The 22,492-nt window shown below is 45.6% G+C and overlaps 1 protein-coding gene across 2 annotated transcripts in view; it reads right to left on the reverse strand.

Moving 5' to 3' along the window:
• LOC142586857 (zinc finger CCCH-type with G patch domain-containing protein) overlaps window positions 1-10,334 on the reverse strand; it is a 59,612-nt gene extending 49,278 nt beyond the window's left edge. For both annotated transcript variants that reach the window (XM_075697741.1, XM_075697734.1), the window contains exons 1-7: window positions 10,007-10,334; window positions 9,840-9,945; window positions 9,681-9,775; window positions 8,162-8,383; window positions 5,621-6,109; window positions 4,098-4,141; window positions 2,193-2,257 (exon numbers count right to left, since the gene is read on the reverse strand). In XM_075697741.1, coding sequence (XP_075553856.1) covers window positions 2,193-2,257; window positions 4,098-4,141; window positions 5,621-6,109; window positions 8,162-8,383; window positions 9,681-9,775; window positions 9,840-9,945; window positions 10,007-10,063 — 1,078 coding nt within the window. In that variant the 5' untranslated portion in view covers window positions 10,064-10,334. The remainder of the gene's footprint in view (window positions 1-2,192; window positions 2,258-4,097; window positions 4,142-5,620; window positions 6,110-8,161; window positions 8,384-9,680; window positions 9,776-9,839; window positions 9,946-10,006) is intronic.
• Window positions 10,335-22,492: the final 12,158 nt, after the last annotated feature.

Genomic DNA, 22,492 nt, shown 5'->3' on the forward strand with positions numbered 1-22,492 from the left:
TAAAGTGAAGAAGAAAAAGCACTAGCTGATTAGGCAAACACAATAAGGTCAGAGTCATTCTTGATTCGAAAGACCCTACTGTTTGTCGAGTACCTCGCCTTTATTGCGCAATCATCAGTCAACACAGAAAGAGCCAGTTCTTTTCTTTCTTAAATTGCAAAGCCTTGCTTAAGAGTTGTTTATTCTGAGGAGTGAGGTGGTCATTGATGAAGACAGGCATGCCACATGAAGTACTGAAACCGATGTCATTTGCATGTAGACAGGCTTTATGAGCTTTCCCGGTACACATGTTCTTAAGCATTCATGAGTTAAATCGGACTAGTAAATTCTTTGAGTCAGAACCAGATGGAACGTGGTGAGTGAGGTCTACATCACTAGCCTAAACAGGTCAGTCAATTTTAGAGGCAGTAGTTTGGAGAATAGCCATGCAGTTTCCACCCTGAGTGAACGGAACACACTTGATTTCAACACTGTTTTTTCTGGAGTACTGTTCCATGTCAGTGATACACTTTTCCAAGGCCTCGTTCTGTGCAATCAGAGATTTGTTGCTTGCAGTTAGCTGCTCCTTTTCAGATCTGTGGGACTCAACTGTTTCGTTCAAGTAATCACAACTGTTTCAATCCCTCAATCACATTCTTCAGGCCATTAATGATCAGGAAAGGCTGAGAATCAAGCTTGCAAATGACAGTAGTCGTTACCTTCTCAAGCATGCTATCCAGTCTTTCCTTAAAAGCATCTTCTAATTGTTCTACACGTTTAGACAATTCGGCAAAAGTTAGCATGATGAAACAAAATGGTAACACTGAAAGCAGCAGCAGCAGCAGAAAAAATAATCTATAACAGAGTATATAGCCAGAGTAAGCGATCACAAACCTGTGAAGCCAACAACGGCATGGTCAGAGATGTAACTGCTGTCACAGTGTTGCTGCTGCTGAATGAAGTCATGGTGCTAGGTATACATATGTATATGCAAAATAAACTACATATGGAAGCTCTAGTACAGACCAGTCAAGACAAAACGGACATGAGACAATGCAGAGAAATGCTTGTCCATGCTGTCTTGGCCCCTTTTTGTCTCACTCCAGTTTTTCCAGTATGTGCCAGCATTACCATGTGTAAGAGTTGAGGAGGACATCGGGATGAAAAACTTGGGAGGTTTATTTACATTATTTACAATGAGAGTCAATTAACAGTCTTAAAGTCATTACGGGCCGGCAGCAACTCGGACGCTGTGGCCCGCGGCAAGAAGTTCGAAAGAGAAGAATCAAGAAATGCTCTACGAATTCCCTCCTGCTGCTTCCGGTCTGCGCCTTTTAAGCCCTTCGGTGTCTCGAAGACACGTCACGTTCGGCCAATGGGAGAGCCCGCTCAGGTGACGCCATCTTCGGCCAATCGGCGAGGGCTTACTTCTCCCTGTGGTCTTGCCTTGCTGACTTGCAATGCGCAGTCACAATAGATGGATGGGGGCGACACTGCCAGGTTTTCACGGCACATTACAGCCGTCTTGCTTCGGGACCCACTTTACCCGCAACAGTGCCAGGCTCTCGCTTCACTTTTGGGAAGAGTCAAGCAGTGAATAGCTCCACCTGCGGCACACGAAGTGGGGGCCGCAAACTTGTTTGCACGTGCCGGGCCTCAGGAATGTGGTATCCGTGCTTCTGCGCTCCTTAATTAGCTGTGGTGCGATTCGATGTGGTCTGGTGCACTCGAAGTAGGCTCAGGAAATGGTCCCGTATCTGACACATGCTGCTACCACACATTGCATCGACAGAGCAAGCAGTGCTCCTTGTTATTCAATGAAAAGAGCTTGGGACCGACTTTGATGACAAGTATTTCGAAGTCCAAGAGAGCCTAAAATAATTGTAATTACTCTTCACTTATGCTGTACACAGGGTTGACAGAATTACCCAAGGCAGCTAATTTTGCCAGGCAGATCATTCATGATACTGCATGCAAGGTATTCTGCATTGTAGTCCTTATTTCATTTATCTCTCCTTAAAGGCCCAAAGGCATTGCATAAGGGGATACATAAAGACTTGTGAACTTCAATGATTTCAACAAAAATGCAAAAAATACAGTAGAAATACAATCAGTGAAGTAAAAAGTACAGATGTATTATTTAGTTATATTATTTCGGTGCTGGTAAGTGTTACAACGCTTTCTTTGTCAGAAAAAAGTGAGTTGCATCTTACCTGCAGGTAGCACAACAGCCTCAATTGGCTCAGTTCTACCATTGCCCCTAATGCCAAGTCCTTGCCTGAGAAAGGAAAAAGGATGCAACAATTAGATAAGAAAAATGAAGTGAAAAGGTCAACCCTTTACAGTTGCTGGATTTTTTAGCAGCAACAAGAAACAGCTACCATAAATATTCGTGTAAAGGCCGCACTTGTTTTTTACAATCTTGGCTGGGTGCAGCCCTTACACGAATCAGGTCGATCGTGGCTCGTTAAAGGTTTGTACTGTTTCTGCAACAGCAACAGAGGGTAAGAGAGGCGCAAATGACATAATGCTGCAGTAAACGACCTCAGATGCTGGCACATCGTCCCTGACCAGCGCTGGTCCAAACAGGGCTCCCTTCTCTAGAGGTGAAATGCCGCCAATCTTACTGGAAACACTGCCAACACAGCTGAGACAAAGCGCCACACAAAGAAATAATGATGCGGTGGCGTTGGACCGAGCGGCATTGACAGAAAAGCAGCTAGTGTCATCTAGCGGCAACGGAACTAACTTTGCTTTCCGACAGAATGTCGTGAATTTTTTTTCAAAAATTTAACCCTCGAAAGTGGTAGGTGCGGCCCTTACACGAGTATATGCGGTATATGGTGGGAATAATAAAATACTGCAGCACTTAGCAAATAGTCCACAAGTTAAATACAAAAATGCCAAAAATGCTAGCTTGTTTGCTACACTGCTATTTGTTACATTTTTGTTTTCCTTTAATATAAATTACCAAAATTTCAGGATAATACAATTATTTTCCTTGATTGACTGTAACACTGACTGATGACAACCATGTCATCTGCCATAGATAGCACTGTGGCTTTGATAGTGATGGCTTTGTAGTGCAGGCTTTCTGCACAACTGGTTAACCACCCTGTCCTTTCTTTTGCTCGTTCTTCCTGCTCAATATAATCCTTTCTACAACTCCTCATGGTGCTACAAGGCGTTACTTGAGCCCCTGTGACCAAAAAAGAACCTTTGAATTACAAATTGAGAGCTGCAATTTAAATGTTCAAATTAGGGAAATACATTTTGTTTACGAAGTGGGCATAAACGTGAAAAAACGGTTTGCCACCTAAATGCCTAGATGTTCCTGGCACTAAGATGCTGTTCCTGTGATGTGAGCAATGGGGATCTAATCCAGATTGCTAAAGCAATGTTGCACGCTTTGATTTACAGATAGCTTTTTGTTCTGCACATACAAGTTCAATTTTCTTGAAAGCAGGTCAGAAGTGCTCATTTTTATTTTAATCTTGAACGAGAGTATGAACAACGTCCCTATATTTAGGCAAGGGTCCCACAGGAGACTCAACAAATTCTTTAGGTGACTGGAACCAACTCCAAATTGAATGAAAAGGTAAAATATGTTGTACAACTATATTTTTTAATGTGACAGATAAAACTTCTGGGGTTTTTATTCCCCTCTTTAAGTTAAGGTCTGTTCCATGACAGATGATGAGGAGCTACTACAAAGCATGCAGAAAAGACAAATTTCTGGTTAAAATAGAAACGAGAGTGGCTGCTCAAAAAGAGAATGCAGAGAGATCCCAATTGTGATTGCCAAACCATCACTTTTTTGTCACTTTTACTTTTCTTTGGTACCATAATAATTTTAGACAAAAGTCCATATATGGCAAACAGTGAATACCTTGTAAGTCTTGTAAAACGGCATATATTAAAATTCATATAAGGTAAGGTGAACTGCAACCTCTACGTAGAAACCTTACAAGGTTCAAGTATTCACATTTCGATAAGCACACCTTAAAGATAACAGACGCAGTGTTACTGGAATTCTGATAAAGATCTGGACTATTCGCTACGGTGTGGGGGGGGGGATAGTACAAGAGAAGCCAAAGCAAACACTTATGTCAACTTACCCCCAAACATAGCCCATTTTCTCCATCAGCTTGGAACCAATACCCTGAAAGCAACGTAAAACGAATTCAAGGATCTACCAGAATTGAATAGGCTGCATGCAGGAGCAATATGCAAGAATAATAGGATGAAAAGAGGGAGTTCATGGGAAGAAGTAACTACCACAATACCCAACAGCCAGTAATGAAGGGGATTACAGTCAGTGACCAAGTCTGATGAATAATCCGACGTTTCGGAGCCGTGTACGGGTTCCATGTTCACCGAGTTGGACAGGAAATCGTCGTCACTTATATAGCCAGCACATGACGTAACGAACGCGCGTAAATGGCAGGAATAGTTTCTGGTGTCCGGTTCATCGTAGCTGGCGTCATTCAATCGACGCCAGCTACGATGAACCGGACACCAGGGACTATGCCTGCCATTTATGCACGTTCGTTATGTCACGTGCTGGCTATATAAGCGACAACAATTTCCTGTCCAACTCAGTGAACAAGGAACCCGTACGTGGTTCCGAAACGTCAGGTTATTCATCAGACTTGGTCAGTGACCGTGATCCCTTTCATTTCCATGCCGGACCAGACAAACTTTCGTCGAACCCTTGATTACAATAGCCAGTAATGTCAAGGAAAGCCTCAAGGAATTGAAGTGTTCTAACAGCAGGGGAGCATTGATTCTGTCTGTTTTTTGTCTTAGAATATTCATGATAAAGCAAAAGGGGTGAGAAATTGAAAGATAATATACCAGGAGGACTGCTTTCGAAATGTCTGGCATATTTCAGCTTGAGTTTCATGCATTTTGACTAGGCAGAATGGGTTAATGCAAAGGCCATTGGCCATGTCAAACTAAATTCTTTTTGTCATAGTCCTTATTTTTGTCATATTACTGAAGCTAAGCACTATTAAGCTTGGTTAGTCTTTGGGAGTGAGCTCACTTGGTAACTCCAACTGCTGATGGCCTCTCCAGCTGCACAATAGTTCAGGTGTCTGCCTTCAGTGAAAGTTATAGCTTGCACAGTACGAGCTGCCCCGTCCCATGCCGCACTTATGGAACAACTTTTTTTTTTTTGTTACAGCAGTGATGATAGTGTAATGTTTGGAAATTCTCCCCTAGTCAAATAACAACACACCAGCAGCATCTGAACCCACAACCTGCTGCATACCATGCACCCTGCTTTACTAATTTGAGTTGCAGCAGTAACTTTCCTTTGCCACTTCGTGGGCACTTATGTATGGTCAGTTGCAAATGAAAAACAGGACAATTCAAACACAAACAAACTGGAAAAATATTGCTTATACATGCAAAATAAGATTAGTTTCCCCAGCAAAGAAACACTTAAACCAAACCAGCCACACCAGTATGACTCATACCTTAAGCACAACATACAGATTTTTCACTTCTCAATTTAAGTTTTCTCTTCGATTTTTATTTTCCACAGACTGTAAATGTGTATATGTCACAGAGCCTTGACATATCCCCCACTGCTACTGCAAATTTAGAATATGCTGAAGCAAGTGAAGCCTAATACCTTTGTATGCTTCTCCCAAGCTCCTAGAGGCAAACCAGATGCGGTGCTTGGAGACCAAGCAACAACAGGCACACCCTCCTGCTCATCGTCGCAGCCACCTGTGACTGGCACAGCATCAGCAGCTGGCTGAGAATCGCCATCAGAGTCTGAGCTTTCCACTTCTCCATTGCCTTCCAAGGGAAAGACATCCTCAACTCCAATGGACACTGTTTTCCCAGAGTGGGAAAGACAAACCATGACCTCGTCTTGCCGTTGTCCAATGGACTCCAAGGCAGCCAGCTGCCACAGGCCATCTATGTCGCTCTTCACAAGACACGGTGAGCCAGGTTTGAAAGTGCTGAAGCTGGGCTCAGAATATTCCCGCAGCTCAGACAGCGCAACAGCGTGGCCATGAGAGAAGCGACATCGTTCCTGGCTAAACTTGCAGCGACCTTCAAGGAAGAATGAACATGGCTTCATGGCTGACACAGTGGGGTGGGTGAACATAACCTGTAATGGTCAAAAAATAGTGAAATTGACACAAAGTGAGGAATGAAGGTTTGTGCTGAACAAAGGAAGAAAGGCCAATGTTGCAAAAAACAGCAATAAAACGGCATAACAACTCAAAAGTTTGGAGCGATGATCGGAGTACTGTTATAGCATATTACGACATAAAAAAATATGATTCCACTTGTGCCAAACACAGCCATACTGATTATTACTCATTTCCCATAAACATGGTAATGCAATGCTTCTTCGGAGCAGCATTACAGAAATAACAGAGCTTACTTTAAAATGAGGAGTTCAAGCTTCTGCAACATTCAAGAGATAATCAACTGCCTCCAAACTCGAACAACGAACAAGAAATGTCTAAGGTAGTACACTTGTAATAAATCTTCAGCTGGTACAATTTTTCTGCAATCTAGCATTCTACTACCGAATGCAAAAATGATCATCTGTGCACTGTAGTAGAGGGCTCTGGAATAATTCTGACGACCTGGGGTTCTCTGATGTGCACCTAAACCTACTAGAGCATTTTTACATCTCATTCCCATTGAAATGCGGCTGCTGTGGGCTATCTAGAACAAACTTATTATTCAAAAGCTACAATTAGGCAGCCACAATTGGGTTTGCATCAAGTGGGTGCCATACCTCCCATTCATCATGGTGAAGCAACGATGGTCTATACTCATGGAGGCCCTACTGTGCATTTAATTGCACCGCGGGAAACAGGCTTCATATTGTGCTTACAGAATGAACTGTATTTTTTAAATTCTTCATAAAACCTATTAGAATGGGCCTTAACGTTGCTGCTGCTGTGGCAGTTTCACTATATCAGTTCGAATGGTGGGTGTTCGCAAGCATAGCAGTATATTAAGTTACCAAAATTTATTGCAAATAGCTTTATGATCAAACTTAGAATTCAGCAAGTGAATAATAAGACAGATCAACTGTAGAAAGGTGCACATGTCAAAGCTGCTGAGCTTGTTCAAGAAAATATGAATTCACTGCTCCAGTTTCTCAGATTTTGGACAAATCATTACTGCACGGAGCTCTCGGGTGGATCAAAGGGAGGCAAGGTAGTATTTGACCTGTACAAGGGTCACATAATTGTTATTGGTGTGTTAGCAACATGGCCAAGCACGTGCTACAGAATCGAGTTCTCCTTTCATGAGTGTTGAACAGTAGAAAATTTACAGACATAATGTGGACTAAGTACGGCTTTGTTCTAGAAAAACCTGGTTTCTTTTTAAGAGTGCATGCTCTATGGATTTCTAGCCTTACAATCCGTAAGCAAATTCAGAATTTGAGCTGCTATCATCTGTTGTCTTGTAAATATTCGTGAAGCAAAAGTCCACTACAACCTGCTGACAACTTCACTGTTAATTCCTCACCTACATAGACACTAGACAAATGTCAAACATTTCGATAGATGTGTTGTTCCATGTCAGCCTATACCATAGCATTTGAAAACACCAACATAAGTAACAATTTTAGTAATGTTAACAGCAAAATTTAGCAAAAACGTGGCAACTTCCTTGTCTCAAGTGTACCGACACAGTCGAAAAAAGCTTGGCAATGCTGATTACCTTGACTTCGTGCTGCAAGCGTCCTCAAAGGAGTTTTGAAAATTAACCTACAAAGTTGTGCAGCTCTCACAACTTTCAAAAACTTTCAAAGTACCATTTCTCAACATAAAACAAAGAAATGCACACACAAATGATATTACAAAATGCAGTTCTTTATATCAAAAGCCACTGAATGGTTTACTCAGCAACAACATTTTTCCAACAGTTTCTAACAAATGGTTTAATGAATGATTGCTTGTGGCCTTCTGCCAAAGTGGAGACCCTTGTGACAATTTCTGCTTGTATCTGGCACTTCCCCTCTATGTGAAACTTCAGGGGAAGTTTGCTGATTAGTGAAAAAAAGAAAGAAAAGAACATTCAGGGACTGTGATGACAGTTTAACAAGCCTCTCAGTCAGTATCAACATAAGAATATGACAGTCTACTGTTTGTTTTTAGGATAAATGCAAATTAATATACAATAATATACTCACATTGACTTTAATGTCATCCACATGAGTGATGTCTGAAGCATCGACGGAGAGAACAATGGCACTGTGGTATGACATCTGTCCCCAGTCTTTGGAAAATGGTGCACGCACTTTAGAGCCTTCTAGGTGGTCCACAAGTTCCGCAAGCTCCTTAGAATGGTCCTCAACAGCAGTGACTGCTTGATCTTGGTGTTCTGAAGAAGCCCCAAGGCTTGCCATCTCTGCCTATATGAGATAAAACAATTGGCGATACCTTCTTGTCAAGCATGCTTTCATATCAACACAATCATATGCACATGAAATAACTTTGCAAACTTTTAACATATATCACTACAAGCTAAAGAAGGTCATTCAAATAATGCATAACAATAAAGAAAACAAAGAAACAAGAAGGCCGCCCTGTAAGCTATGTGACGAAAAAGTAAAAATTAAGTCATTTCTGGGTAAGTTTTGTTCTTAGGGTATCTTTAAGGGCGTGAGAATATTTAAGATTCTGAATATGAAGCGAATATTTCAGGTTATTTGATTCGTGTTCAATTTGAAAATTCACTATTCAATATTCTCAAATATTTGTTTCTGTTTGAATACCAGAAAAAAAGCACTTACTTGAGTCTATAAAGAAGGAAAGAATGAATGCAAGTAGCTGTTGTGAATAATTCTGCCGTTGGAGTGGCCTCTTGTTGCACAGGAGCACATAATATCTGCTTAATAATTTCTAGTCATTCAATAAGGATGCCTCATATTCAGAAACTTTCAGAATTTATTGTCTCAATTTAGGAAAGTAATTTATAATTTAGCATGTATCACCATGTTTGCATCCTTTCAACAGATGTACAATGCTGCAGTAATACACTTGGCTCCTTCAATAAAAACAGCACTCTTGGTACATCTGGCGACTTGATGCTCCTTAGTTTTATTGCTGTCATTGTCAAGGCACACCGATTGGATCACCTTTTGGTTGTTTCTAATTTACTAGCTCCTTAGTTGACCGTACGTCCAGTTGTGAACAGCATTACATGCAGGATAACGTAAAGCCTGTCTACGCACATTTAATATTACACTTCGTTTGGAAATAGCAAAATATTCGATATTAATACATCGTATTTCTCGAAAATTTGCGGCACCAACCTAGATTTTTCTTCTAAAAACAGGAGCTGATCGCATTTCCCAGAAACAGCAACTCAGCTGACACTACCGCGTTTATCCATCGTGCTATTGTTTCACAACGAACCTGGCTGCTGCGAATAACAAAACCTTGTAACACATGGGTTAGAATACATCTAAATACTGCATATATTATTAAAATATCCATTTATCCTGCAGTTAGTTATAAGCAGATTTGACTGCACTGAAGTCACGCAAGTAAAAAGTTCCTGTGAGAACTTTTAACAGCGCTCGCATAACCAACAACGCCGTCTCGAAACACGGTCGCCCGCGTTACGTTCTAGACGCCACGCTAAAGCGATGGTCACGAATCTAGAGTCTCTCGTGTCGCTGTGGTGGATTAAATGGAAGTGCTTACCTGAAACCTTGCGAACTCTTCGTCGATATCGGTGTCATCGTGAACTTGCTCTTGATGTGTGGACGAGTCTTCATCTACCACACCACGCAGCGTCGCTAGAAGATGCGGAAAAGAAATTCACGATCCGCTTTCCGACGGCTTGCAGTTTGTCACGCTTACCTTTGGTAAGGCTAATGACTTCTTCCAAGTTTTGTTTTAATTCCAATAAGTCAGCAGCTTGAGATGCACTAGTGTTGGACGACAGAGCGAGTTCGACCGCTTCAAGCTGTATAATGAATGACGACTCTTTAGAAAATTACCAAGAAAAAAAAAATTGACACACTTACTTGCTGCTCGTATTGCTTTAGGGATTCATGCAGAGCTTTTTCGTCCCCGGAATCCATGTCTAAGATTGCGTTTCCACATTAAAATTACTACTGACGTAAAAGCTAAACATACACGACGCCTGCATCTCACACGGCAAAAGAGGCAAAAAACAACAAAAGCTTTCTTGTTAATTTTTTTTTTTTTTTTGTACAATGTCCCCAGACGAGAAGCAGGTGCAGTCTAAATGAGCAACTATTTGTGCGGTGGTGCACACACTTATTTTAACCAAATACAAAATTTTGAATCTCAAACATAATATGAACCTGCACGAGCCATATCACATCTATTAGGCCTCGAGCTCCACCACTGGAAAAGCTGGCGCTACCGTCGGCGTGACATGCTATTAGGAATCACGTGGACATAGCGGCCGCGTCGGCTGCTTCGGGTGCGCCGAAGCGAGCTGAAAACGAGAGTTTAAATTCCCTCGTACGCTGCGGTCCTCATTTAGTGGCGAGATTTTCTCGCTTCGAGTGTCTCCTTTACAACGCTTGAAAGCACTACAATAGGTAGTGGCTGCCTTTTAAGGCGCGCAACATGGTAGGCTACTGCTCGGTGCCGCAGGGCCGGACGCACGTAACGGAGGCCGGTGTCACACGTAGCCGCAAGACAAGAAGCTGCGTGAATCGTGACTCGCGAAACATAAAACCGGCAAACAGTCATCGGCTACAACTCATGTATGCAGCAAGCACGGACGCGAGGAAGATTTCTGCTACGGCGCCGGGTCTGAGATGTTCGGAAAACGCGCACTGAGACGCTCGCCCGAGTCCGCTGCCCTACTAATATGTCATGACGGTTTGGTCTATGAACTTGTCGATGCTATAGATACTGGCAAGTTCGCTAGAGTGGAAAGGGAGCGGTAAGAAGCACATAAAAAAAAGGGTGGCATATGGTCATGTTTGTATCACGAATTAATGCACTGGATTACAAAAAGGAAGCAGCGGGAAATAGCACACTCAGAACACCGATAAACATACAGTGCGACGCAACTCGAGGAACAATATTGAAACGTCCAAGAATTTATAAGACAAAAAAGGTTGAATCGTCGTGACGGCACATATCACAGTCCCCGTATAGGCGTCGAAGTCTCTACAATGAGATTATTTTTGAACAGCTCTGTTAGCGCCCACGCAACAATGGTTGCTTTTATACTGTCAAATGCTCATATTCTGCGGCCTAAAGCTCATGGCACGGTGCGAAAACGCGCGCGCGGAGAAAGCGAAACAGTGCGCGGACAAGCATGCAGACGCGCAGTCGGTCGCTGCGAATCTGCGCGATCGCTTGATTGAGGCTTCATTCTATTACGCTCCATTTAGTTATACAAACACTATAAGAACATATTTCACATAGTTTGCTCTCAGCGTTTACCTACCTTTCACGCAAGAAGCCGGTTCGGGAGACTCCATCGCGGCGACCGCGCGCAGTAGCGTTCACTGTACGTATTCAGTAAAGAGATTGTGTCTGTAAACGAGTCTGTGCTTTCAGTTTGCCCAGGATTATTATTTAGACAGTAAAAAACTTCTCTCGTTTCGAAAGTACTGACAGAAATGTCCGGGAGAGCTCGCACGTGGTGTTTTCAGTGAGCGCTGACAGCAAAACCTATGACGAGCGCGCCGCGTGATCCCTCATACTACGCCAGTGAGTCGCTTCCGATAGATGGCGCCTCCGTAACCCCTCGCCGCCAATAGTCGTGAGTCGTGGTCATGAGGAGAGACCCTACAAACAGCAGTTGGCAACCAAGGCACGCGGAGTGCGCGGGTTTGTTACTGCGCCAGCCAATGACAGACGCAAAGAAAATCCTCGTCATGCGACCATTTCAAAATGGCGTCGTACCATATTTCATACCATATTGTATGAAACTCTATGCTTGATACCTCCGGAGCGTCTGCTGTTCTTCTAAAGTCTTTCATGTTGTAGTCTTTTCATCGGCGGACGCGATGAAGTGCGTAACAGACATGAACAAAGTGTATGGAGTCTGAGCATTTCACTATTCAAAAGTCCGCGGTACAGTTCATTTCACTGCTGTATCCGTTTTACCCATGAAACTTCACTACCAACTGAAGTGAAACTTGACACTACTTATAGTTGCAGCGAAGCAAGCGTTTTATTTCAGTTCAATAAACAATTAGGCTTTCCCCGTTCCACTTTAATATACGAATGAAAACGTACAAAATTACGCGCTTATAATTTTATTTTTGTGGTTACCGCCTTATTTAGGCAACAGGGAAAGCTTGAAGTACGAACTATTTGCAGTCGCGCGGTGGAACAGTGATTGGCGGTTATGAGGGCGTGGGTGGGACTTCACTGCAGACTTGAGTTGTATCCGACTATAGACACCGTACCTCGATGGTGCACGAGATGAGACACACGGAAAACTCGTAAGTCGTAAACCTATTGGCGTTTGGCAGCGCTAGATCTAGCTTGACGTTTATACTCTTCCTTCCGCCAAGACCATTGTGTGCAACACCGGTGAGATATAAACACACAACCTCTCAGTAGGAACGCTAATGTGTAAGCGCACAGCACTGACTGCAGCTGTAGAAGCCAGAATGCTGCCCCAGATACGGCAGTTTCACGGTACATTAAGCGGAGCACAAGGGTGATTCGTTTTGTTACATACAGCGAGGAACACGGCGGATCACTAGAAGTCCCGGTCTCATAACCTGCGTGAGGGTGATTTAACTTCGACGCTTTTGCAGCTACCTGCAACCATTGTTGCGTACTCCAGGGTAGCGTACCGTACTGCTGCCGAGAAGTAGCGACGCCTGCCTATCGAAGCTCGACCGACATTACTTATTGGGTAGCGTAGCGTTGTCGGCGGGCTGCAGGCATCCGGTAGATCATGGCGACCAAGTAGGGGCGAGACGATTTGCTAGTGCGAAACTTGCACGGTTTATTCAAAGGTAGTTGAAAGAAAATAAGAAAAGCATGAAGTATGAAGTCTCAAGTATGAAGTCTCGAGTCTGAAGTCTCTCAAAGTACATTTCGGAGCCCCTTAAATAGGCTCTCTACAAGTGTGGGCGAGATCTTGCTTCCGTCGAATGACACGTGACAGGCACGGAGAGAGGGCCCCCGTGGGCTCCGGCTCAGGGGGGCGGGGTGAAGGGGATGAGGTAAGCACACACGATGCCACGACCGTGAGAGGCGACGGGGATGAGGTCGCTCGTGGGCTCCGGCTCAGGGGGCAGGGTGAATGACCTGTCGCCACGTGGTGTCAGACGCCAACCCTAACACCATCCATGCGTGGGCGCACGAGCTCCGATACCGCGACAGCGCGATGAAGGCTGCGTGCGTTCCCTCCCCTACAGTGTCCTAATATTGCGATCACAATAACATGGATCTTGTAAATAGCTCTTACAGCAAGAAAAAAAACTTAAAATTTATTAGGTGCAAAAGCATGCAGCTGAATGTTCAAGTGCGCGTATTCTACCTAGGCACAGAAAAAAGTATGGCGGGAAATGCCATACCCAGCCATCCCTTATAAAAATGAACGTTAACATTCTTTAGAACTCCTACCAACTTTCTATTTACTTTATTGACAGTCTATTTACATTTACATTCTAGTAACCTTTGTTCATACACAGTCAAAAGACTTCCTTCTTACTTTAGTATAAAGAATATTTTCAATACACCGTTAAAAGACTTTCTTCTGACTTTTGTATAAAGAATGTTTTAAATACACCGTTAAAAGACTTTCTTCTGACTTTTGTATAAAGAATATTTTAAATAGACCGTTAAAAGACTTCCTTCTTACTTTTGTATAAAGAATGTATTCAATACACTGTTAACAGACTTTCTTCTTACTTTTGTATAAATAATGTTTTAAATACACCGTTAAAAGACTTCCTTCTTACTTTTGTATAAAGAATATTTTCAATACACAGTTAACAGACTTCCTTCTTACTTTTGTATAAAGAATGTTTTAAATACACCGTTAATAGACTCCCTTCTTACTTTTTTTTAAAGAATATTTTTAATACACCGTAAAAGATTTCATTGTTACTTTAGTGGCAGAATATTTTAAGGTCCCCATCAACATGTATTTTTCTAGCTTTTGTACTGCGAAAAAAGGCTCGTTACTTTTGTGTAACGAATGTTTTACTATACATCACCGAACTATATTTTTTTTTTGTTTGAAGGACATGTATCCAGTACGTCCACAGCTCGTACTGTTTGCCGAAAAATATTTAGAATGGGAAGTAACTTGAAAGATTTTGATAAATTTTTCTAACACACATTAATGCCGATATATGACATACTCAGGAGTCAAGCTCTTCGTTTTAAATAATAGTCCCAATCCAAGTCGGTAGCCAATTGTTGACAGAGTGCTACTAAAATGTTTAAAGAAATATGTTCGTAAACTGTTAGAACTAATATTTTTAAAGGTTCTACTGGACTACGTGAGCATGCGGTGACGTCAGCACACTCCAAGAAAAAATGCTTGCGCTACACCACCTGACCGGTGTGATAGCGGACTACTATGCAGGCCGCGCATCAGTTGCAGAGCTTTATCCCGACCTTGGGGCTGGTTAATTAAAGGCCGATTTATGCTTGAGCCGTGACGCGTACGGTCGTGCCAAAAACTGTACATTTCGCCCACTGGTTCACAAATTTTGGCATTCACTGGGCTCGCACATGCAGTGTAAACCGAATTGTGTGTACCAGTCTACGAAATGTGCAAATTTTCACCCGACCACATGCGTGCGGGCAGGCGGGTGGTGTGGCGTGGGGCTAGAGCGTAAATTTGCCCTTACCACGCACTGCTATTGCAATGCCACCAATTAGCTTTGCAACGAAATAATCAGGTCAGTGCATTCTGCGATATAAATAGTACGCCCTAAGCTGGAACGTGTCAGCATAGTAGCGTCACGATATTTGTTAAAAAGAAGAAAAAGATCCGAAACTCAGGGTAACACGGCGCTGGAACGTTGCCGCTCAAATGTCCAAAAGGCTGCAAAATACAGCTGCTGCTGAGTGAGAGCGAGTATTGACCTGAGAAGCGCACAGGTCGAATAGAAAGAAAAGGTGAACTTTGTGCAAGTAACACCTTTCTGTGAAAAAATAATTAAATTACCCTTACTGTATAAAAAATGTAGCTTTCTACGCGTTCCCATTCGCACGCTTTCGTCCCTGCCTCCTACCGACGGCCTCTGCACATTAAAGGAAATAGGGCATTGCATCAAAGTGAAGGCAAAGTAACTATGTCAGTTGATGTGCTTTATGGCGATGGTAGCTTGCTGTGTGTGAAAACAGATTGAAAAGAAATAATTATGCACTCTTAATATTCAGTGATCTTGCTTCACAACACGGCGACAAAATTTTGAGCTCCGACAAGGGGTCATCATGACATCTGTAATAATGGCATTCTGTATACCAAGAGCCAGGATATCAAAGGCCATGCTTTTGCCGTGCTTTGCGCGTCTGAAAACTGCTAACGTCATAGCCGCCACGCTTTGGACATGTATTTGACCATAAAAATAGTACTACAATGTGCTTCACCGTTGGGCGCCAGAGAGCAAAGTTTTGTCTTCGAAAGCAGCAAGTGCTAAAGGATGCTCTTGCGCAAAATAGAATAAACACATAATATACCCAATATGATTTTATTTTACTATGTTTATTACATTTCGAGAAATAGTTGGTTTTCAGAACAATAATTGTCTCGAAAGATAAAACTATGCAGCCCCTAAATGCCCAACAAAATCGAGCCGGCTGTCCGGTCAGTTTTTCTTTTTTTTTTTTCAACCTTGGCCACGAGGGACATTCCTCCCTCTAGGTGTAGTTCCCAGAAAGGGGTGCATACAAAAAGGCCGGCCACAGCTTTCACCGAGAGGCGAAGAATGTCTAGGTGTGAGTCAACCATCGCAAGGTAGTGGGGCAGCGGGGGGGGGGGGGGGGGGGGGGCATGTTTCGGCTTAAAGAGGGGCTTTAGTTCCGCGGTGGTCAAGGCGAAGCAGGTGGATGGAAAGAATGTCCCATGCCACTCCCGCGCATGCGCACAAATTTGACAGTTGGCCGAGTCGAGGCAAAGAGGGAGACCATCGCAATCGCCATCAGTTGCTTTGCGACACCTGCATGGCACGGGCGGAGCGATGTAGGCTTCGTGGCGTATTGTAGCAGAAATCTAGCTATTTTTGCTTCTATTTATTCTTATACTGTGTTGTGGCTAATTAATCGATGCAAGCCAACCAGCAAGATGTTTTCGAAGCCCACGGTGCTTTCTTCGTTCCGTGATGTGAGCGTTTCTGGAACTTCTCTGCCAGCTGCGATGCAGTGTCGTGTGAAGTGATTTAATATTGGCACTTGTTGCGTTTCGCCTGCGACACGTGGTTTTGCCGGCGCGACGGCGGCGGGGCGGCGGACATTTTGGCCCGATCGTCGTCACCGCAACACTCATCGCCAGGTGTTTCCAGGCGCGTCTGCGGCGATGCGACCGCCTAGGGATTTCGTTCCAGTCATTGTGCCCGAAACAGGCGATGCCAAAGCAGGGATCTCATTCCAGTTATTGGGCCCGAAACAGGCGATGCCAAAGCAGGGATCTCGTTCCAGTCATTGTGCCCGAAACAGGCGATGCCAAAGCAGGGACCATCTTCTCGTTACAGTCATTGTGTCCGACCGGCAGCGCCACGACAGTGTGCTGCGCAGCGCCACGACAGTGTGCTGCGCAGCGCCACGACCAGGTGCTACGAGATCGTGCGCAGCGCCACGACATGGTGCTACGGCATCGCTACGACAGTGTGCGTCACCATTAGCCCATTGTACATTCACGTGCTCGTCTTTTGAGGGGTTCCTTCTTGCCCTCAACTGCGAGAGTATAAAAACAGCTGCCCCCGGACGCCAGAGGAGGGCTCCGATTTCTTCCGTTGAGTGAAGTGCTCTCCCGTCTCTCTACTTCGGTCAAACCTGACCGCCAACTCTTTGCGATGTTAAAATAAACAAGTTGTTTCGTTGTTACCAGTCGACTCATGCTTTGCCGGGACCTCCGGATGCTTGCAGTTGTACCCCAGGCCGCCAGGCCAACGCTACCCTTGGGGCTTGCGACCCAGGTACAACCACGGGCGTCAGCGCCGAGTTCCCAACAGATCGTACCAGCAGTCCGATCCAAATATCTGGTTGCCAGCGGTGAGATCGCCTACGACTTCAAACAACGGTCTGCCAGCGGCGAGATCGCGACAACGGAGGCCAGCAGCAAAGGGATGCAGTTGACTGTATGCTGAGCAGCTCAACGACGATCCGGGAGCAGTGCAACGAGCCCTGTGTGTCGACTGGTTGCCTGCAGCGGAACGACTGCGCGGAATTCCTGCCTGCGAGGTTTGGTGAGTGCGGGACTTTCTTCTTCTGAGCTTTGCCAGGCTTTTGTTAGTGTTAGAAACAGAGCTGGTAATTGTGGTTGTCGTTGCTGCCGGGTTAGTTTGCGGCAAGACAATAGTAAGCAGTAGAGAAAGCAGCATTCAGAGCAGCCATGGATTTGAAGTCGTTGCGCAAACCGAAATTGCTGGAGCTTGCAAGAGAGTTGGGTCTGGATGTCTCGGACAAACTCAGAAAACCAGAACTGCTAAAGGCTATTCTTGAGTTAGAGGCTGAGGATGACGAGCTGTCGGAATGCCTTGAGACTATTGAGGAGAGGTCAAAAAGACAGGAGCGGGAACTTAAAGAACAGAAAGAAAAAGAAGAGCGTGAACTTAAAGAACAGAATGAGCGAGAGCAACAAGAGCGTGACCGTCAACACGCTTTGGAAATGAAGCGTCTTGAGGTAGAAATGGAACGCGCTCGTAATGGAAGTCAGGCACACGGTGCAGGAGAACGAGTATTGTTCAAAATGACTGACCTGATGCGGCCGTTTAAGCTTGGAGAGGACATTGGTTTGTTCCTGGTTAACTTTGAGCGAACGTGCGAGAAGCAGGGGTTCTCTCGGGAAACGTGGCCACAGCGCTTGCTCACTTTGTTACCCGGCGAGGCGGCCGACGTAGTCGCTCGCTTGGATAGAGAGGAAGCAGAGGATTTCGACACAGTGAAATCGAGTCTTCTAAAAAAGTACCGGCTGTCTGCGGAAGCGTTCCGTCGGAAGTTTCGGGAAAATGAGAAAGGCAGAAGTGAGTCATATACAGAGTTTGCGTATAGGCTTATGTCGAACATGCAGGAGTGGCTCAAAGAAGAGAAAGCGTTTGGTGACCACGATAAAGTTCTGCAGTGTTTCGGGCTAGAACAGTTTTATAGTCGGTTACCGGAGAACGTGCGATACTGGGTCTTGGATAGGCCAGACGTGAGTACGGTGGCTAGAGCCGCTGAGCTAGCCGAGGAGTTTGTGACGCGTCGAGCTCGCGGAGCTAAGGACGGTCAAAAGGGTGAATTTGGCTCCAAGTCTGAGAGGCCAAGGTTCACGCCCATGAGATTTAAGGGGGACACGCGTAGTGAGGATGCGAGTGAAAGCAATCCGACCAAACGTAAAGAGACGGCAGCCGAAGCCGAACGCAGAAAGCGGTTCGAGATGAGGCGAGCGGGCGTTTGTTATACGTGCCAGAAGCCGGGTCACTTTTCGGCGCAGTGTCCGGAAACAACACCAAAAGTTGTGTTTTTTTCAATAGGCAGCACTGACGAGAACATGAAGCTTCTCGAGCCTTACATGCGAGACCTCCTCGTGAACGGGAAAGAGTGCCGAGTGCTTCGCGATTCCGCAGCTACGATGGATGTAGTTCACCCGTCTTACGTAGAACCCCATATGTTCACGGGCGAGTGCGCATGGATCAAGCAAGCCGTGGAAGCTCATAGCGTGTGTCTGCCAGTAGCAAAGGTGCTTATTGAAGGACCTTTCGGAGCGCTTGAGACAGAGGCGGCAGTGTCATCTATGCTGCCACCCCAGTACCCGTACCTATTTTCAAACAGGTCCGATCACCTCCTGCGCGAGAAGGGGCTTTTGTTTGGTGAAGCTAGTGTTCAGGCCTTAACCAGATCGAAGGTTCGGGAGCTCGCTGCAAAGGCGGTAGTTGCGGGGCCTACGTTATCAAACAACGAAAAAGGGTCAGAGGCGCAGCAAGCTGATATGCCGAGCAAGCCCGAACAGAATAAAATTGAGTCTGTAGCGTTGAAGGCGCCAGATACTGGAGAGGAAAATCCCGACGCGGGAAAGTTAGAAGAGCTATCTACTGATTTGCTCATCGCGCCTACGTCAGACGGACTTGATAGGTTGCTAAAAGTCAGCCGGTCGGCTTTGATAGCCGAGCAAAAAAAGGATGGCAGCCTGGAAAACGTGCGCTGCAATGTCAAAGAAGGTATCGCCAGGAAAACTGCGCGTTTTGTGGAAAGAGGTGGAGTCCTGTACCGGAAGTATCTAGACCGCCGAGGAGTGGAGTTCGATCAGCTGGTCGTGCCTCAATGCTATCGTCAGGATCTGTTGCGCTTGTCACATGGGGGTTCGTGGTCCGGACACCTAGGAGTTAAGAAAACTAAGGACCGTCTCTTGCAAGAGTACTATTGGCCAGGGTGTTTTCGGGACGCAGACCATTTCGTGAGGACATGTGACACTTGTCAGCGGGTGGGCAAACCAGGGGACAAATCGAGGGCGCCGTTGAAATTGGTACCTATCATTACGGAGCCTTTTAGACGGCTCGTTATTGATACAGTGGGACCTCTGCCGGTAACAGCCACGGGGTACAGACACATTTTGACTGTGATCTGCCCAGCGACAAAGTTCCCTGAAGCAGTGCCGCTTAAAGAACTCAGCTCAGTTGAGATAGTTAATGCACTACTGTCCATATTTGCGCGAGTTGGTTTTCCTGCGGAAATCCAATCAGATCAGGGCACAGTGTTTACTAGCGCTTTGACGACAACTTTTCTCGAAAGGTGTGGGGTAAAGCTGTTACACAGCTCAGTGTACCACCCACAGTCGAATTCCGTTGAGAAGCTCCACTCCGTCATGAAGCGCGTGTTGAGAGCGTTGTGTTTTGAACATCGAACTGACTGGGAGCTGTGTCTGCCTGGGGTGATGTTTGCTTTAAGGACCGCGCCGCATGCGGCTACGGGGTTTTCGCCAGCTGAACTGGTGTACGGTCGCTCGCTTCGATCTCCGCTTCGCATGCTTCGAGAATCGTGGGAAGGTAGGGGCGACGACCCAGTCGTGGTGGAGTACGTGCTTAAGCTCCTCGAACGCTTAAGAAGGGCACAGGAGTTGTCAGGTGAAGCAATGACAAAGGCCCAGCAGAGGGCCAAGGTTTATTATGATCGGACAGCCAGGGCCCGTCGTTTTGAGGTTGGCGATGAGGTCATGATATTGCGCACATCGCTAAACAACAAACTAGACGTGCAGTGGGAGGGCCCAGCGCGAATTGTTCAGAAACTGTCGGACGTTAACTACGTGGTAAGTCTGCCAGGAAAGCGGAAAGCACAGCAAGTTTACCACTGTAATCTGCTCAAACCTTATAGACAAAGGGAAGCAGTGGTGTGCATGATGGTAAACGTTCCTGAAGAGCTTCCGGTCGAGCTTCCGGGACTAGGCTCAGTGACGAACAGGGAAGACACCGGTCAAGTCATTAGTGACCTTATCAGTAAAGCACCGCTGTCGCCTGAGCAGAAAACCGAACTACACCAGCTATTACAAGAGTTTCAAGGTCTGTTCTCTGAGAGGCCTGGTAGGACTTCTGTACTTACTCATGCTATAGAACTTACCTCCACAGAGCCAGTACGATCCAAGGCGTATCGGGTGTCACCCCGCCAGAGCGATATTATGGAGGCTGAGGTAAAGAAAATGCTACAGCTCGGTGTTATTGAGGCAGGTGAGAGTGATTATACCTCCCCTTTGATTTTAGTTGAGGTACCGGGCAAGGAACCTCGTCCTTGCGTCGACTACCGCAGGCTTAATTCCATCACTAAGGATCAAATTTATCCGATCCCTAACATCGAGGAGCGCCTTGAGAAAGTTAGTAGCGCTCAGTTTATTTCCACCCTAGATCTTGTCAGGGGTTATTGGCAGGTTCCACTTACAGAAGAGGCTAGTAGGTATGCGGCGTTCATTTCACCAATGGGAACATTCCGTCCTAAAGTGTTGAGTTTTGGTTTGAAGAACGCGCCATACTGTTTTTCAAGTCTCATGGATAAAGTGTTGCGGGGACAGCAAGAATTCGCTTTACCGTATCTAGACGACGTAGCGATATTCTCCGCATCCTGGTCTGAGCATATGACACACTTGCGGGCAGTGCTAACCCGCCTGCGCGAAGCAGGCTTGACAGTCAAGGCTCCTAAGTGCCAGTTAGCACAGGCCGAGGTTGTCTACCTCGGTCACGTGATTGGTCAGGGTCGTCGCCGCCCCTCTGAAATAAAAGTGGCCGCTGTGCGAGACTTTCCGCAACCGCGCACCAAGACCGATATTCGGTCGTTCTTGGGTGTCGCCGGCTACTATCAGAGGTACATCCCTAGGTACTCTGATATCGCGGCTCCCCTGACGGATGCTCTAAGAAAGACAGAGCCTCAAACAGTCGTCTGGGACGAGACAAAGGAAAGAGCTTTTAGCGCCCTAAAGAGTGCCCTAACAAGCCAGCCTGTGCTACGATCGCCAGACTATACAAAGGGGTTCATTGTTCAGTGCGATGCTAGTGAGCGAGGCATGGGCGTTGTACTGTGCCAACGGGAAAATGGAGAAGTAGAACACCCCGTCCTGTATGCTAGTCGTAAGCTGACCAGTCGTGAGCAGGCGTATAGCGCCACCGAGAAAGAGTGTGCATGTCTCGTGTGGGCCGTTCAGAAATTGTCATGCTATCTAGCCGGCTCGAGGTTTATCATTGAGACAGATCACTGCCCTCTCCAATGGCTGCAGACCATCTCTCCCAAAAATGGCCGCCTCCTGCGCTGGAGCCTCGCTTTACAACAATATTCCTTTGAGGTGCGTTACAAAAAGGGGAGTCTCAACGGTAACGCCGATGGCTTAAGTCGAAGCCCCTAACGTAGGAATCAGCCTCAAAATTGTTTGTTACTGATGTTTTTCTTCCTGAGGCAGGTTTTTTTTAACATATTGCTTTTGTTTAGTGTTTCAAAGTGATGATATGCTTTCTAGTGCAATTTTTCAATTTGTGGACGCGTTCTGAGTGATGCTAGACTACTGTAAGGAACTAGGCAGTGGTATAAAAAGGGGAAAGAGCCTGGCAGGGCTTAGTGAGGGTTGTGCCGTGCTTGCTGACTGAGCGGTTGAGTTTTCAGCGTAGTTCTAACGCTTGCCGGGAACGAGAACAAAAATGTGAACTCTCCCGAAGTCACTTTGCAGTGTCCCGTGCGAACCTGAACGAGAGAACGAGGCCTTCTCTGTGCGCTGCGCTCAAGAAACGTCAAGGGACGCCCGACTTCGGTTATGAGCATCATCGAGCGACATCCCTCCGGACAGCGGATGCAGTCCCCTGTCCATCGGGATCTCCTTTCCCCGGCGGGGCGGTCTGTTGCGTTTCGCCTGCGACACGTGGTTTTGCCGG

This window comes from Dermacentor variabilis, chromosome 1 (genome assembly GCF_050947875.1).
Source record: "Dermacentor variabilis isolate Ectoservices chromosome 1, ASM5094787v1, whole genome shotgun sequence".
In the NCBI taxonomy this organism is placed as follows: Eukaryota; Metazoa; Arthropoda; class Arachnida; order Ixodida; family Ixodidae; genus Dermacentor; species Dermacentor variabilis.